This window comes from Mercenaria mercenaria, chromosome 19 (assembly GCF_021730395.1).
Source record: "Mercenaria mercenaria strain notata chromosome 19, MADL_Memer_1, whole genome shotgun sequence".
Classification (NCBI taxonomy): domain Eukaryota; kingdom Metazoa; phylum Mollusca; class Bivalvia; order Venerida; family Veneridae; genus Mercenaria; species Mercenaria mercenaria.
In genome coordinates, this window is record NC_069379.1 from 307,266 (window position 1) to 324,059 (window position 16,794).

Here is a 16,794-nt window from a genome sequence, read left to right on the forward strand (position 1 = left end):
CTTATGGACATGCCATTTTAATCCATAGTGCATGTTATAGCTCTGTATTCATATTTATAACATTTGACGTACGTGTAGTAAGATATATGGCAAAGATGGATATTAAAACGAACGCAGTAGGACACTTGACAGTTGTATTGCTGACTGGTATAGCATTAGGCGTTACTACTTTTAAATTAGGTAAGATGATCTTTATAGTTGAGCCATGCCCTACGTTAAGACGTTATATAGAATCATATGTTTCACGCTAATGTTGGATTATGTTATGTTGTTTATACCTCCTACTAGTATATTAAATGAATATACAGAAGATCACTAATACATTAGAAAAAAAGAACAATTATGAAGATTGTAGAGTTACATTAAGTACATTAATTTTGTGTATTCGGTTTACTTTTATTGATGACAGTTATTATGTATCTATGAATTATCAAATAATACACTGGTGACATTATGTTAAGATCAATTGATAGGAGCCACAAAAATGAATGGGTTGACCAATAATATGTTGTAATTTAAACCTTTTTAATAGCTCTATTCTTGCTTTTGAAAAAAACAGTTCACCCTTTTATTCACACTTGTGACACTTGTTCAACAATGGAATAAAAAAGATAAATATCCAACAGGGAAAACAGGAAAAGTCACGTTCCAAACAACGGAGCCTCTCAAAACCGCAATACAACTAGCACAAACACGGACGCACGCCCGTACGCACGCACGCACATACGAACGCATGAAACGTGCGCGCGAGAAAAATGATAGAACATACAAATAAAGGAACACAGTTGGCCACATCCATGGAACGGCCAGTGGCAGAAAGACAAATAGGAAGCTTTATCTGAAATACAGTGCAACTATCCTTACTCTTAACCTGACCATGTTTCAGAGTCATGTTTGTCTGCTGAATCCCTAACATATCTAATGATAACAGAAGGCATGGTACGTAAAGTACTTGATACTCTTGTTAATTTGTAACAAAGCAATCTTTAAAACCGAAAACGCAGGTAGGATATGAATATAAACATTAAACAAGGCAGCCATTCATACGCAATAACACCTAAAACTGTGTTCCAGAACTCTATTTCTACTTTTCCATTTTATTATCACAGCAGCTTTTTTTGTGCCGTGTGGCGGCCGTAAAAGTTTCCCCGTACATTCAATCAGGGCTGTTATATTTCGATCTTCTCAGATCGTTCAGCACAACTTTTATGTCGTGTTATTGGTACTGTTTAGTTTTTCAGAATTACCATTTCGGCCTTCAAGTTGGTGGTTCCATTACTCCCGCTTTCATAGCCTTGGTTATTGTATAATCACCCCTTGGATACGGTGCCTGCTTTCTAATTTTGTCTTTTGACAGTTCCTGTGATATGCATGGTCCATAACCTCAGATCCCCTTTCTTAATTCCAGTTTGTTTAGTTCTGCCCATTGTTTTCTCGTTTGGGGCAAACCCATTACTTTATCTGGGGACCAAACGCCGCTTTTCAAGGAATTATACGCCACAACCCGTGAATCATTGAAGGTTCCATGTTCTCCGTCGTTTGAATACACCTGTCGACGTCTCTAAATTGCTTTTTGTACTTTTAGCCTGTGTAAATGTTGAGTTCTTCTTAACCCGGGGCTAGAGGGCGTGGACGGTAGCATGCATTTCCACTACCGTCCATGAACATGCTCAATCAAACCGAGCCTGCAACGTTTTCGTTTTTGTTGTGTTGAGCGACCTGTGAAGTTTCTACCTTTTCTATTCTATCCCTTTTAGACTACACCCTGTCCCATTTAGATATCAAGTATGCAGTAATATTATTTTCCATGCTGAATTCGAGCATATCTTATTATAAAGCTGTATTTCAATTCAAATTTTTCTAACATTTGTTTATCAAATTCTATCAAAATAGACTTTGCACATATAATCACGTTACTATTTCATCGTTTTATCTCTAAGCGGAAAAAGACCGCTCTCAATCAGTTCATAACAATGTTAAAAATCTGATATGTAGTCGAATTATTAATATATAAAATAAATATTATCTTATGCTAACAAGATAAATACTTGACGACAAGATATCGGAATGATAAACATGAACCGAAGAAGTAGATTTATGTCTGTTATACCCCAGTCACACATACGGCGCGGATAGCTACGTCTAGCTACGGATAGAAACGTAGTAGTCCGTATCGATCCGTACCTGAGCCGTACGGATTGGTACGAACTGATACGAATTACTACTTTAAGGTACGGCTCAGGTACGGATCGATACGGATTACTACGTTTCTATCCGTGGCTAGATGTAGCTATCCGCGCCGTATGTGTGACTGGAGTATTAACAAATTAAAACACTACATATCCAAGACAGTAACACTGTGTCGTTGTAGCACTCTGTTGCATTCATTATGAAAACAGTCTATTTGTATTGCCTCATCCCAGGTAACACAAATTCTGGGACTAATGAATCCTTTAAATTAGTATAAATTAGTACTTATAATAAACTTAAAGATGGACTGCGGTCATATTTTACCATGATTAGATGTTCATATAGTACAGATAATCCTTATCAATTATATTTAGTGTGCAGTGCTGCAACTACAATTACATTTCATATCAAGTAGCATGTTAAGTTTATGTTTGCAAAGATATTGATCAGCAATTGTTAATATGTTTAATCATGAAATTTGGACATATCATGTCTTTAAGGTCTCTTTTCACGACACTGACTCTAGACACGATGTTAGAATTGAGATGAAAAGTGTTCAACGAATTGTTAATAAGATTCATTTAAGTAGGAACTGAGTCGCATAAAACCTGTTACATTTTATCATAAATGCTTTTCACATGATACTAGTAAATGTACTAATTTCATGGTGTACTTTCATATAGTCCATAATTTGAAGTAACAACTGTGTAACAGCGTTTTTATTATCGAAATGTTCTCTTAATCTGTATTTTAACACGACCAGCGAATAACCTACATACATGTAGAGCAAATTCTATCTCGGGTTATTCTGCAATAACCCACGCGCGTACAATTACGTCATCCGATCGGGTGCGTAGCACGGTCATAAAAAGTAGTTACCATGTTTTCCAACATTGTACTAGTATTCTGTGTTAGAATCGAAATAACAAGTGTGATTAATCGTAGAATAACCCGAGTTTTTCGTTCTAATGCGAATCAATATATCACAAACCTTCGGGATATATTCTTTCGCATAAGAACTCAAAACGTGGGTTATTCTACGATAAACCACGATTAGGAACTTATTATTTCTTAATTAACAATTCTGCTATTGGTAATAACGATAATCACAACATTGCACTGCGTATTAGATATCCATCTATTTTTAATATATTACTACATATGATCTCAGTCTTGTATTGAACAATCACTTCGATGGCTTAACAAGTTTTTCTACTACAGTTGATAATGACGACAAAAATATTTTTGATGCTAGTCTTGAAAAGTCTTATTTGTTACCTGTGTAATCAACAGTTACAAATTGTATCTCATTGTACATTATAAAATTCTTTCACTGGTTGTATGTGCAGATGAGGATATCCAGCTGTTTATTTGGTAACAAGGCTGTTACCTGAGAGTCGGATATTCTCATCTACACATACAACTAGTGATAGAATCTTTTTCTTCCATACAATATTCAAGAAAAAAGTACAAAGAATAAAGTCAATCGACGAACGACTTTCTTTTTAGAACTATCTTATGGCAGCGTATTTAAACAAAGCATGGGTAAAGAACGTCCATAACCAGGAAAGACGTCATGCCGTTTCAAAGCCAATTCTAATACGATCTGATTTGTTTTTCTATTAAACAAAGAAGGCTGAAAACCTTGTGTTATTATTCAACAATTCATTATTTGACGTTACAAATATTACGTCATGGCGTTAGACGGCATAACGGCCCGCTGGAAAAGAAATCAACAGATATCAGACAAAATATTTGATGGATAGCGTCAAGGACGTTCATATTAATCCTTGATAACGTTTTAGAATCAAAATATTATACCTCAAACAGTGATTTGCTCATGAATGAAATCATTGTCCTTTGGATGCGTATTATTATATCACGGCAAAGTCCTACTGATGTAATTCCTTCGCATCTAAACTCCAAACAATGATTTTATCTAATGACAAATCAATGTTTGGGATATATTATTTCTTAGTTCAAGTTTGATTTTATCAGATGCAGCGTAATGTTATGACTATTGTTTACAAAATAACGTATTTTTTCGCAAAATATACTATCGGGACCAAAGAGGAACTGGCAAGGTATTTTATTCCGTTTTATGTAAGTAAAATATAAATTACTGCATAAATCGTCTGCATATATGTAGTTCATCATACCTCATTTACAGCACGAGAAGTCCCGTCTGGTATGCAATAATAGGTTATCTTCCACGATTTTTAATGACATAACAGAATTACTGGAGCGTGATGAATACTAGTGGGCCATTTCGTTTCCTATCTAAGGCGTAAGCCGTATGGCAGCTGTCATCCAGCTTGTCATTTGTATGGCTCCCCGGCACAGCCCGATAAGAGTCGATCTTGCGAGATAGGCTACTCGGCAAATACTATATTTCCGTGATATATATTCTGACAAACATGTAGAAATTTGTTTAATACCAGTAAAGGAAGGAATATACTGCCAAAAAAAAGTCAGCTTATTTGAAACAGGTCACAACAGAAAGTCATAAAAAATTAGATGTTTGTTACTTTTCATAATTTTTATTATGTAACACGTGGCCGGCGTACGCCGGATCGTTCGTTTCTTCTTAAACAGGCGAGAATCATTTTCTTGTCGCTTACGTGACCGGCGTATACCGAGCTGCGTGAAACGAATTGACTCAGTCATCACGCACAGAGATAGAAACGACACGAGTTAATGTATAAAAGAAATTTGTTAAAAATATGTACATAATAATCAAAGTTATGAAACAGGCCCCTGTTCGTGTGCTTTTTTTCCCATATTCAATGACACAATGTCACGCTAATGATAAACTGATTAAGGATCATTTTAGATTAAACGGTGTTATGCCTTTCACATTAATTTAATAGAAGGGCGTTTTCGAAATTTAAAGACTGCGAGATATTTTCAGTTAGGGGAAACCTTCTGAAAAAAAAACCCGTCAAACAAACATACGTTTAGGCCAAGTTATTTGGTATCAAAATACATAAAACTGCTGTTTTGAAAGTGAAAGTAAAAATATTGCAAATCCGTTGTTACAGTAGAAAACACACGTATTAGTCTAAGAACGAAAGTAAAGTGCGTTGATGTGGCGTGCGCACGGGCCTGTGCGTGACAAGAAAACATTTTATTTCGTCTTGGCACTTGCTCCAGTACGACTTCTTATTGCATATTTCGTGCTGTTGTATTCAATAATTTGGATTGCTGCACTTGCACTCGTGCGAGAAGTCACAACAAAACTTCAAGGATTTCGTTATGGAACATTGTCGTGCGTGGCAGGACGACACAAAAATGAGGAACGTAAGTCACGCACACACACATGCGAGAATTCAACTTGTCCTTTATAAGCCACCATACTTACAAATATATTGATGTGCTCTTCAGAATGTCACAAGTCGGTTGTTGTCAAAGAAATAAGAGTAGTTTTTTAAATTCTTTATGTGATAAAACATAGTCAGGTGTCCTGCTAAACAAACAAGGAAAATCACGAGCAATGATAAAATTAAAGCAAATAAAAGCGGACTGAATGAATCGATAAGCAGCCTAGTTGCATGTTTCAAACAAATGACTTGTACTGTTTGTGAACTTGATGGCAGTGGTATCTTGGCAGTATGTTGCGCACGTCATTGCAATATTGAGGTATGTCTACCCATGATTTAAAGAAGGCATATGTTTTATTTATAAAGCACAACCGTAAAGTTGTATTTAGATGACAAAAACGTAAGTGTTAAATTAACAATCTTAGACGAATAGGTTAAAATTATGTCCTTAATACTGAAACAATCTATACTAAAGCGTATCAAGGGAACGTAAAGTTTGTAATTAAGGTACACGCTTGTCTATCCTGAAGTGACGGCATAACGTTATGTATACGGAAAACCTAGGAAAATGCTTGGTAGCCGTCAAACGGTGTAGCATAAATGTTGCTGGGCCCGTCAATGAAATGATAAAAGTCAGCGCTTTAGTCTTTCTTCGGGTAAATTTTGAAAATAGTGTAAAGTAATTAAAAATATCACAAGCAGCAATTGATATTTATGGAACTCAGACATGGATCTTTTTATCTTATTTTCCCCTTGATTGAACATAGATAAATCTACAGCTATAATTAATTTAATCAAAAGTTGTAAGGAATTGACAAGAGGACCAATATTTTCAAATCGGTGTTACAAAAAATTTACATCCTGAAACATACTTGTTTCAAACCTTCGTGATTACCGTTTGGTACGTTCAGGGCAATTATTATTGGTTTAAAACCACTTTAGCCTTAACAAAAACCTCTAGAATCAAAGCAGTCCGTCCTAAGCAGAAGTTAATTCTGTCTTCAATCAGGCGTTTTAAAAATTGGCTCAATGTATATTGATCAGCTGTAAATGGGACCATAATCAAATCCTGTGTACATGTAAATATAAAGAGCGACTTATGCAAATTAAAGAATATGTATAGATTGAATTTTTAATAATCATATGAGTTCATACACTGTATTTTGTAAATCCTTGTATGTCTTCTTTATTAGATCTGGAAAGCCGAAACGTGTGTCGACAATTTACAGCTGACGACGGCGTGAGGAATATAATTAAATCAAAGCTGAAGTCGGTGGTGCCGTGTGCCTGTTCAGAAAAGCAGATCATTCTTGATTATTCCTTTGAAAAAATAGGACACTGTTATCGGCAATGGTTCTTCGAAGACGATGTTAAACAGATGTGCTGTTATAGGTTTGATCACTTGTTACTTTCTCTGATATATTGCTATAATAGATGAGTTCATTACCCATGTCTTAGACTGCAAGTTTATAAACAGACAAATATTATTGTTAGTCTTTTTTGTGGCTTTTGCTATTGATCGTAAGACTTTGGACCTGTTAATGTCACAGATTGCTCGCAAACCACTTGTCAGAACTATATCACCGTGAAATATACAGTGACAATAACCACTAAATACAAACTTTTCGTAGCTAGATGTCATTGCAGTGTCTAAATATAATAAACTTTTTCACTTCAGCAGATCTAAGATAACATAAAACCTGATATTTTCAGCAAAAATGTGTTAAGGATTTTGTGTTTTTGACAACAAAAACAAATACAAGATCACAAAACTACTTCACAGTTAAACTTAGTGGCCTCTGTAATGTATCTCTTTGAAAATTTGTTGCTTCTAAACTGTTAAAACGTGTTATTTTACTCATTCAATTATTTTCCGATTTAACAGACACGTATGTCACAATTACAGTTACGTTACATTTGACTATTAAAACTATAAAAAAAATGACATTACTGTAAATTACATTAAAGTAAAGATGATTTCGTGCTCCTTTTCTCAAATCCAGAGCTGATGGCATGTTACAAATCGGGCCTCCACAAGGCGGTTATTTGACGTTTGAATCATTCTGGAAAAACATGTCTGAAATACAAAGAAGCTGTTGTCTCCAGGAGACAACGTGTGGCATATTTTATGACATCAATCCCTCTTATGACTGCAGTGCTTATCAGTCTTCTACACTGGGTATGTATCATTTCTTTAATATTTTTGATTTTTTTTTCAATGGAAGCACCTTGCAAACATTTGCGACCGAAATTCGAAATTCAACTCTGGTAACAAAACAATTTAAGGTACTTCCGCCATCTTGAATTTAGAGTGACCTTCATTTGAGGTGTAAAAATATAATGAACAAAAGCTTTCAAATGCAGCTGTTCCAGAGTACAAAAACAGCTCAGTTTGCAAGATCTGAAGTAAAAGTAGCTGTATAAAAAGTAAAACTAAAATTTGGAAGTAAACAAAGAAGATATTTTACCTGTATTTTTCCAAATTTTTGGTTAGATTTATAAATCCTTTCAAAATACTTAATATTAAAATTTCATAAATGGCAAAAGTTAGTTCAAAGTATCAATTAGTGCATAGAAGAATTGTCTTACCGAATAGAACTAAACTTAGTACAAAATCTGTTTTCAAATCTGACCACCTCATGTATTAAAACGAAAATAAATCTGTACATATTGCTATTTTCAGCATACATAAAAGTAGTGCAATGTGCGGACAATGATTTTTCTATGTATGGTGTACCAAACTGCCTAAAATTGTAAGAGAAATCTCAGACTTATAGTGAACAAGATTTGCAACGATCCAAAATTTTAAAGAATTGCGTGTTTACCTGTACGATTCTTTGTTTTTAGGTATTATATTTATGATTTTGATAAGTATCAGTCAGTATGTTTGTATCTAATTTCTCGAAGAAATTATATAAACAGCTTGGAAACATGACACTACGTTCGTACTCATCCGTACTCCAATATAACTCGAATGTAAAATTATTATTCTTAAAGTTGTGATCGAGTCCACCAAATTGTGAACTGATATGAAAAATTATCGGTAATTTTATATTGTAATGATGAGAGATAAAAAATCGCTTAAAAACCTTCAGGATGTGCTTTTGATAGTGATGTTTATTTCCGGGCCCTGGATACGGATATTTAAAACATGTTTACCGTTTCCAAGAACAACTGGAATGGTAAGTAAAAATGTACCGGAATCGTCGAGTCATCACATATGAAACAATACATAAATCGTCGTCAAATATATATTTATGCAAGAATAGCGACCTTCGGTCTCGGTCACAAACAATCCCGCGGGCTTCTGCTGACGTTAATACAAACACAAAAAGCCTGTATTATCCCTACAATAAATGTGTATTGAAATTTCGGCATAGAAATGGACACTGACTTTACATTAGTGGTTACTGCGGTGTTGACAGCGGAAGCAGCGGTCCAGTAAGAATGTCTACAAAAGGCCTAACTTAACCAAAGGAACCAGCGTGAGAGCCATCTGGTCTAGTCGCGTAATGGCTGCCCGGTATTTGAACACTAATTTTTCACTTGGCATGGCAACAGAGGTCTAAATTGAGGCTAGTTTCTGTTTAAATTTCATTGTGGATGTATTGTTGACATTTTGGTAGGAAAAATGGGAGAGCAAGTTGTATTTGGTGAAGTCAAGCTCAATTTTAGTATGAGTAGTACTTCCAGGTTACAGCAGTGTGATTTTGATGTCAGTTTACAGTAAGCAAATGTGACCAGAGAAATCTCTCTTAGAAGATACATGACCCCTACTTTTCTCTTCATTTTATATCAGTTTTATCATGACTCTTTAAAATGAGGTAAGGATTTGTTCTCTGAAATGGGTCTAGCTATGTTTGGTAGCTCTTTGAAAAGGGTCAGTTTTATATAGATTATATAGGGAAAACTATTTAGGCTATTGTGACCAAAACCAAGGATAACGACTTCTTTATCTGAAAATTACGAACATTGGGATCAGTGTTCAGTATACACCTGAAAATAATAGACTTGCTATTTGCCGAGTGCACACTTGTTTTCTATCATCGTTAATATAAAGTAAACTAGTATATATTCGTACATATGCATAATCTCATAAACACTTCTTTATTTTATGTTCTCTGAAATTAACAAATAACTGGCTCAGCTGAGACACCATACTTTAAAGTAAATTCAATTTATTCACCACGAGGTTCAAAATGCACGGGAGTCTCGTGATAGTACATGCCTTTAATTTCACATGGTTGAAGTGTAAACAAATAGTTAAATTTGCTTCGTTTTATTTCTCACGGAAAAGATCGGACGGTTTTTTATATTGGAATAATCATAGAACATATATGCATTTAAAGTTGAAAGTTGATTGTTTTCTACAGGACGTAAAACTGAAACAAGTAAGCACTTTTACTTTTCCAGCAATGTTCCTCAGGTGAACTTTGACATTGTTTACAAAGAGAAATCAGTTTTGTGTCATCTTGAAATGCGTTGTTCGGCTGAAACGTATAATTCCCGGAAAAGTTCTAAAATGGCTTATTTGGGGGATTTTTGTTTTATTTATAAATTCAACACAATGTGCAATATTTCCAGTTTTCGAAAATGATTGAAATTGAACTTGTTTTTAATAAAATTCTCGATCTTTCATCAATATTTTGTCAGCGGATGCTTACAAATTTTAAGTGAAACGGCTTTCTTGTCCAAGGGAGGTGTGTAAAGCGAAAAACTATCATTATACATTGCGTTTATTCTTTAAATGTAAAGGATCGGTAACAGATTAAGGAGATCGGACAGTGCAAAACTATACTAAATGGATATCTCTAACCATTGATAAGGAGGCATATAAATTTCAGTAAGGAAATCTGAGGTAAAAGAACAATCATATATTTTATTTCTTGAAATAAACATGGCGGCGAAATATTTTAGAAAAACTGTGCACGTGTTTTGCACATATGAATGTTTAACGACATTTTCTTGAGAAAATAGCGCTATTTTGGCATTTCTTTGATTTGAAAATAAATATTTTATATCAATTTAGGATGCATACGATACTAAAATTTTGCACCAAAAATGTTCACTCATTTTCTTTCAAAGCACTGTGGATATAGGGTTCAACGTAACTTTCATGCTCGCAAGTTTACCTACAGATATATCTTTTCAAGTTTTATCATATATTTTTTGTGTCCTTGCATTTCGAAAGCTATTTCGAGGATTCTGATTTTTCACATGAATTTCTAATTTCAATTTGCGGAAGTACCTTAAGTCCTCTACAAACTTCTCTAAACGCTACAGTAACTGTTATTTATATCATTATACTTTTAAAACTAGACAGGTACATACATTTAACAATAGCAAAAACAGATGTCGCTACATAACACGTTTAGATAATTTACAACTTATATCAGTGTATGTGTCAAAAGTATGTTAAGTCGTACTGATACTGAAATATATGAATATTTGCGTGAATAACTTAATTTATTCCATATCTATTTTATCTATCGTGAACGTTCATTCGCAACACGTGACCGTACAATATATTACCTTATTGGACGCACGTGCGTACAAAATCCTATATTTTTTCTGTATTTGGAAGGTTCAAACAATCCCATGTTAAACATACGATAAAGCCTGAAACGCGTGAAAATGTTCCAAATGTAAATCGGGTGAAGTAGGCGCTCTATGTACAGAGTTTGAGTATGCGTCTTGAAATCAGGAAGGCGGAAATACAATATTCAGTGAATCTTTTTTAATTTAAACTAAAATAAAATAGATATAGATAAAAAGGTTATTTAACATTGAACTGTACAATACGAAATATATTTGGACTCGTACCTAGCTGGGAAAACCATATTGGACGAGCCTAGCGGCTAGATGGGTACTCGTCCAAATATATCTCCGTAGTGTACAGAACAATGTTAAATAACCTAATAATATACCAAAAACATATACTTTTCCACCAAATGATATACCACAAACATAATACTTTTCCAGTGGTTGTCCACGAAATGTTCAAAGATCTGCGTTTTAAACTAAGTTAAAGCCCCAACTTTTACTACCCTGGCAGTAAGTTTTGTAGGAGGAGCCTATCAAATAACAATGCTACTCTAGGCTGTCTGTTAGCTAAAAATAGCTCACTTTAAATGATTCACAGGCAGATGTAAACAATGGTCAGTTGAAGAAGAAATTTGAACTAGTTTGCATGTTTTGATGGTAAACAACTATTATTATCCATATTGTGCATCCATATCAGTATCAGTCCTATGAAATATTGAGTCAAGACTAGCATTCCTGATTTTTAATCTTGTTTATGTAAATTTAACAATGAAACTCAAAATCAAACATTCATTTAACTAATATTATCATTGCTGGCTGGTCCATTAATTGAGATAACCTAGCAATAAATGTAGAAATAATAAACTTCAAGTCTGGGATGCAGAACAATACACACAAATTAGCAAGTGCTGCTGTGATAAGGACTAATAAAAATGATAAGCTATTTGAAATTATATTTATCACTGTATGTCTGTAATTAGTAGTTCCCTATTTCTTTAAAACATTTTTATGATATGACATATAAAAATATAACTGTAGAAATGACTATGATATTCTATTTGGTTTAAAAATTCAAAATTACTTTCTGGAGAAGTTTTGCAATGCACTCTAGCTTGGTGTTAATTCCATTGATACGAAGCCTTCTGACGATCAGGTTTGTTGATAAAATTAACCACGTGGGAATTGTTTACATTCTCTGTTCCTCTAGGGTTCATGACCTCATTAGCTCCTCCCGGCAAATTCAAATTTTTGGCAGTTAGGTTTAAATAATTTTTTGAAACTATACTTCAACAATTTTTGTTTTAAAAAATAAAAACACCAATTGATAAAGAATATTTCAATGTGTATTTATGCAATTTTTCATAACTTTTTATTCTGTGGTTTATTTAAAATTTTGAAAAAGGGCTCTCTGATGTGAAACATGCATAATTTATATAAAAACCTGCCCCGGCACCATCTTGTGGCTTTTATATGGCAGTTGGGGGTTTAAAGTGTGCTATGAAAACGAAGAATTATATCTCGTTTCATGTTTAACCCTTACCCTGCTAAATTTCTATAATGAACGTGTCCATCTTCCAATTTGGACAGTACCATTAACTGTTAAATGGGGTATTTACCAAAAAGATACTGGCTGAATAGCGGACAGTGCAGATCATGATCAGACTGCACGGATATACAGGCTGATCATGATCTACAGTGATCGCAAAGGCAGAATCAATCGTGTTCAGCATGGTAAGGGTTAATCAATATTTTCTTTTTTACCACAATTTATCATCATCTTCTTAAAACGTCCTTTGCTATAGTCACGTCTTTTGGTGATCCGCATATTGAAACAATAGATGGTGCTGAATTCGACTTTAATGGTCATGGTGAATATGTCTTCTTAAAAACGAGGTAGGTTTTCTTAAAAATGTACGACTAGTCTACCAGATAATGCAAATAATTACAGACTATAAATCTGACAAGTGCCGGCAGCCAGCAATGTCCATGCTTACGTTAACAAAATGCGTTATATAGTGTTAACTAGAATGCAACAATTGTGAGTTTGATTTAGTCTTAGAATGTTCTCGTTTGTCAAAAAATAATTATTTGCCGGAAGAAAATGACCTTGATTCTTCTGTATACTTGTACATTTATTTTGTTCCATACTTCGTATTGAAAACATCTCAATGTTATTCTGTAACAACTGTTATGCAGTTGTCTAACACTCTTTCTAGCATGCGAAAATTGCTTAAACTTTTGAAATATAACGTTCCGTTATATTTTGATGAAACACATTGTCAGACAACATAATATATTATTCTTCGTATTGCATACCTGGTCGGTTGATAGATGTGCATTTACCAATATACCAAAATCTAAAATAGGTATGAATGCGTTAAATCTGAATAAATAGAAACTTCTATAATATAATACAAAATGCACTTCCGAACCGGAAAATAGTACTTTTCTCTTAATTTTCCATTTAGAAATAATTTCCTGAATTTTATAAGCAATTCAATAACATGATACTGCTCAGATTTCTGTTCAAAAATAAATAACTGTCATTATTATTTATATACCAATTTGAATATCCTTTAAGATAAATGACAGTTTTAATTAGGGATTCTACATACCATTATAAAAGGGGCTTCACATACCATTACAAAACCGAGCACTTACGAGGAATTACCACTACACAGTCCGATTATTACTATAAATCTGTTTCTTATTGTTTTAATTTATAGGTATTTTAGGCGTTTATACAAAACTCTACGTATTAGTCAGGCATTTTCAAGACTAATTTTAACACGCAAACTACGAGATTAATTAATAAATACAAATATTGCAGCATTGAAATGACTCAGAACTTCGAATACCTTAACTTTTGCAATGTGCAATTTTATACTTAAAATTTAAGAACGTTATATTGACTGCATATCTGATGTTTGCAACTGATCATTTTGTTTCCAGCAAAATAGAAATACAAGTGCGACTGGAATATACGAACCCTGGAAATTTTGATTATACACTGTTCACAGCTTTCTCAATATATGTAAGTGTACAACGTATATAGGAATCTTATATGACGTACGGTACGTAACTTTTCACATATAAGTTTATTTGTATTAAGTAACATTGATATAGGCTATAGAACAAAGCGTGTTACTGAACAAGTTTGATAAAACGATATTTTGTTAATATCTTAAGATCATGACAGTAATTGCCTCAAATACTAAAATATCACAACTTTTATATTATCTGTATGCTACATGCCTTTGAATATAGGAGATCATTAACGTCCTATTGAGTTTGCTTACAAATAAATATGGGCTGCTTCTTTATCCGTAAATCTGTCATGCCCATCAGTACCGCCTTGCAACAAACATGGTTAATGCGTGCAACGAAACGCCTATCCCGCAGAAAAAAAAGAGTTTTCTGCAGGTCTAGAAGAGCTAGTTAAATCTAAGACCAGTTTATTAACTACGGAAGATCACGCCGCCATGTGTTAAATGACGGGTAACCCAACTCCCTCCATGTACACCTTTTCTGTTAGTAATTCTGCAGAACTGAAACAGTTGAATGACATCAACCCTCTCAAAAGGCTCAACGACCAGATGACTTATCCTCCCGTTTTTGCAGGGGTGTTATCTACAGCATTTACTGTTCAATTCTAATCTTCACACTTAAGCAAGAAACTGATCAGGGTTACTGGAAACAGACAACGGTCACTCCCCTTCATCAGAAATGTGACAGAAGCACCCCATTCAACTATGCAACTATGGGGCGGCCTATTTCTCCATCTGCTATATTATACTTGAACATAATGTGCACAACCAGATCATTACGTGATCCATTACCTCTCACGAATGGACTCAGTCAAACCAAGTCTACTGTTATATTGCTTTTTTGCATTTTATGCTTCAAAAGGATCTTTTCACAGATTTTATCTATAAACACTCCATATACTACAGAAATATACATCCATTTGAAGATGAAATTTGACAAAGCGTTTTCCATATTTTTAAGCAAAACTATTCCAGTCTTCCTTAATTAGACGCTCGGCGTGTTTACCTGTTTCTAAATACAATAGCTCATTGTAATACAAATATGCCCTGGAGTAATTACCGTATGCATTTTTCATAGAAAGATGATTTTTTAATAAAAATGAATTAATCTTTTTTTTATCAAACATATACTTTGTTTCCTTATCATGTAGGATTATGCAACCGGCGATTTCTTTGAGATGCACCTCGATAGACATAACAACGATATAAAGGTCTACAGAAACGGTACACAAATCTGTAATGCAAATCGAAAAGGACCGATATCTCCTTGTGCAATTCCACTGGAGAAAGGTCATTGCTTTGTAATGGCTGGCAATGGTAAAGTAGTCATCCAAGGCTGTGCTGTTAAGTACTTTGCAAATACGGTAAACATTTATTTCATGCTTATTTGTGCAGCGATTAATGTATAATTCAGTGAAAAGTTAATTTCTGTTAAGATGACGTTTCCAATTACTTGTTTACATGATTTGTCTATATAATAGCCACCAGTCGGGAATATTCAATCATATTTTTAAAGAAAGATAATCTATATCAAACACTTCATTTCTTTTCAATTAAAATATCACATTGAAGTGCTCCCGATGTGTATTTGCTTACGCTGGCACTTAATATTCGAGATAATTGAGGCCAACAGTTAAAAAGATTTGAAGTAGGCCTCAATAAATGTATGGACGACCATTTTGGTGAAACAATTTGCATCTATCAGAGCGTACAATAACAATATAATATATAATACAAACAAATGTTGATTTATTGAAATGAAACAATATAATATATAATACAAACAAATGTTGATTTATTGAAATGAAACAGCTAATATCACACTTCTGCAACGGACCGTTTGTTTTAAACTAGATGAATTCCCATTTTGTAAGAACAGTAAATCACAGATCACTCCAAGAGCACAATGCTTGAGTTATAAACGATCTTAACATAGAGAATATACGAAAATTTAACCATGACCGCGTATGTTGTTCGAATCAGCCCTGATTCTCGAGCCATTGATGTTCGAGCGGGAGTTTCTCTACTGTACTACGATGCTTAATAATATACTAGGACGTTTAAGATATTTTCAAATCAGATTGGCAAATTAAAGTCCAACGAAGCATAATATCAATACACTCACATCTATTAAGATAAATTACTCAAGGTATGACATAATACAATTTATTTGAAAGTGAATGTTTTTTTTTAAATGACGTATAGTACATAGTGCGCTGATAATTACAAGAATATGTTCAGCTGTGATTTTAACTTATGTAGCAGTTGCAACTGTTTTCTGTTTCATTTAGAAAGTAACAGTTAGGTTTTCCACCAGATCAGTGCAACGTTGTGTCATTTTTGTAGTGTTAAAATGATTCATTTGAAATTTCCATTTTACATGAGTTCTGCATGGCCACTCGGTAAAAGCAGTGGAGTTTCAACTCGAAAAATATGCTAATTATGTCTCCCACCACACAGTGGTGTGGGAGACATATTGATTTACTCCTGTCTGTGTGTCTGTCAGTTACAAATCTTGTCCGCGCACTAAGTCGAACATTTCTAATCCAAACTTCACCAAACTTTAACAAAATGTGTTTGACTATAAGACCTCGGCCAAGTAAAATAACTAGCCAAATCGGCCCAGGCACTTCGGAATTATGGTCCTTGAATTACCGAAACTCATTCTTTTTACTTATGTCCGCGCTTTAAGT

At 34.1% G+C, this 16,794-nt stretch overlaps 2 protein-coding genes across 2 annotated transcripts in view; both read left to right on the plus strand.

Annotated features, from left to right (window-relative positions):
* Nucleotides 1-13,862, plus strand: LOC128551267 (uncharacterized protein K03H1.5-like). Its single transcript, XM_053532022.1, has 5 exons — nt 1-180; nt 6,704-6,902; nt 7,514-7,689; nt 12,857-12,947; nt 13,781-13,862. Exons 1-5 carry the CDS (start codon nt 87-89, stop codon nt 13,860-13,862), a joined length of 642 nt encoding a protein of 213 aa, XP_053387997.1. The 5' UTR covers nt 1-86.
* Nucleotides 13,740-16,794, plus strand: part of LOC123542581 (uncharacterized) — a 17,559-nt gene continuing 14,504 nt past the window's right edge. The window contains exons 1-2 of the mRNA XM_053531864.1: nt 13,740-14,088; nt 15,253-15,465. Of these exons, the coding sequence (XP_053387839.1) occupies nt 13,978-14,088; nt 15,253-15,465 (324 nt within the window). The 5' untranslated portion in view covers nt 13,740-13,977. The remainder of the gene's footprint in view (nt 14,089-15,252; nt 15,466-16,794) is intronic.

What these genes read in the sequence shown, in the direction of transcription:
- LOC128551267 (XM_053532022.1), top strand. Translation starts at nt 87, where the DNA reads ATGGCAAAGATGGATATTAAAACGAACGCAGTAGGACACTTGACAGTT. An exon ending in AAACAGATGTGCTGTTATAG is followed by an intron (nt 6,903 to 7,513) that starts GTTTGATCACTT and finishes TCTCAAATCCAG; the next exon opens with AGCTGATGGCATGTTACAAA. An exon ending in TTATCAGTCTTCTACACTGG is followed by an intron (nt 7,690 to 12,856) that starts GTATGTATCATT and finishes CCTTTGCTATAG; the next exon opens with TCACGTCTTTTGGTGATCCG.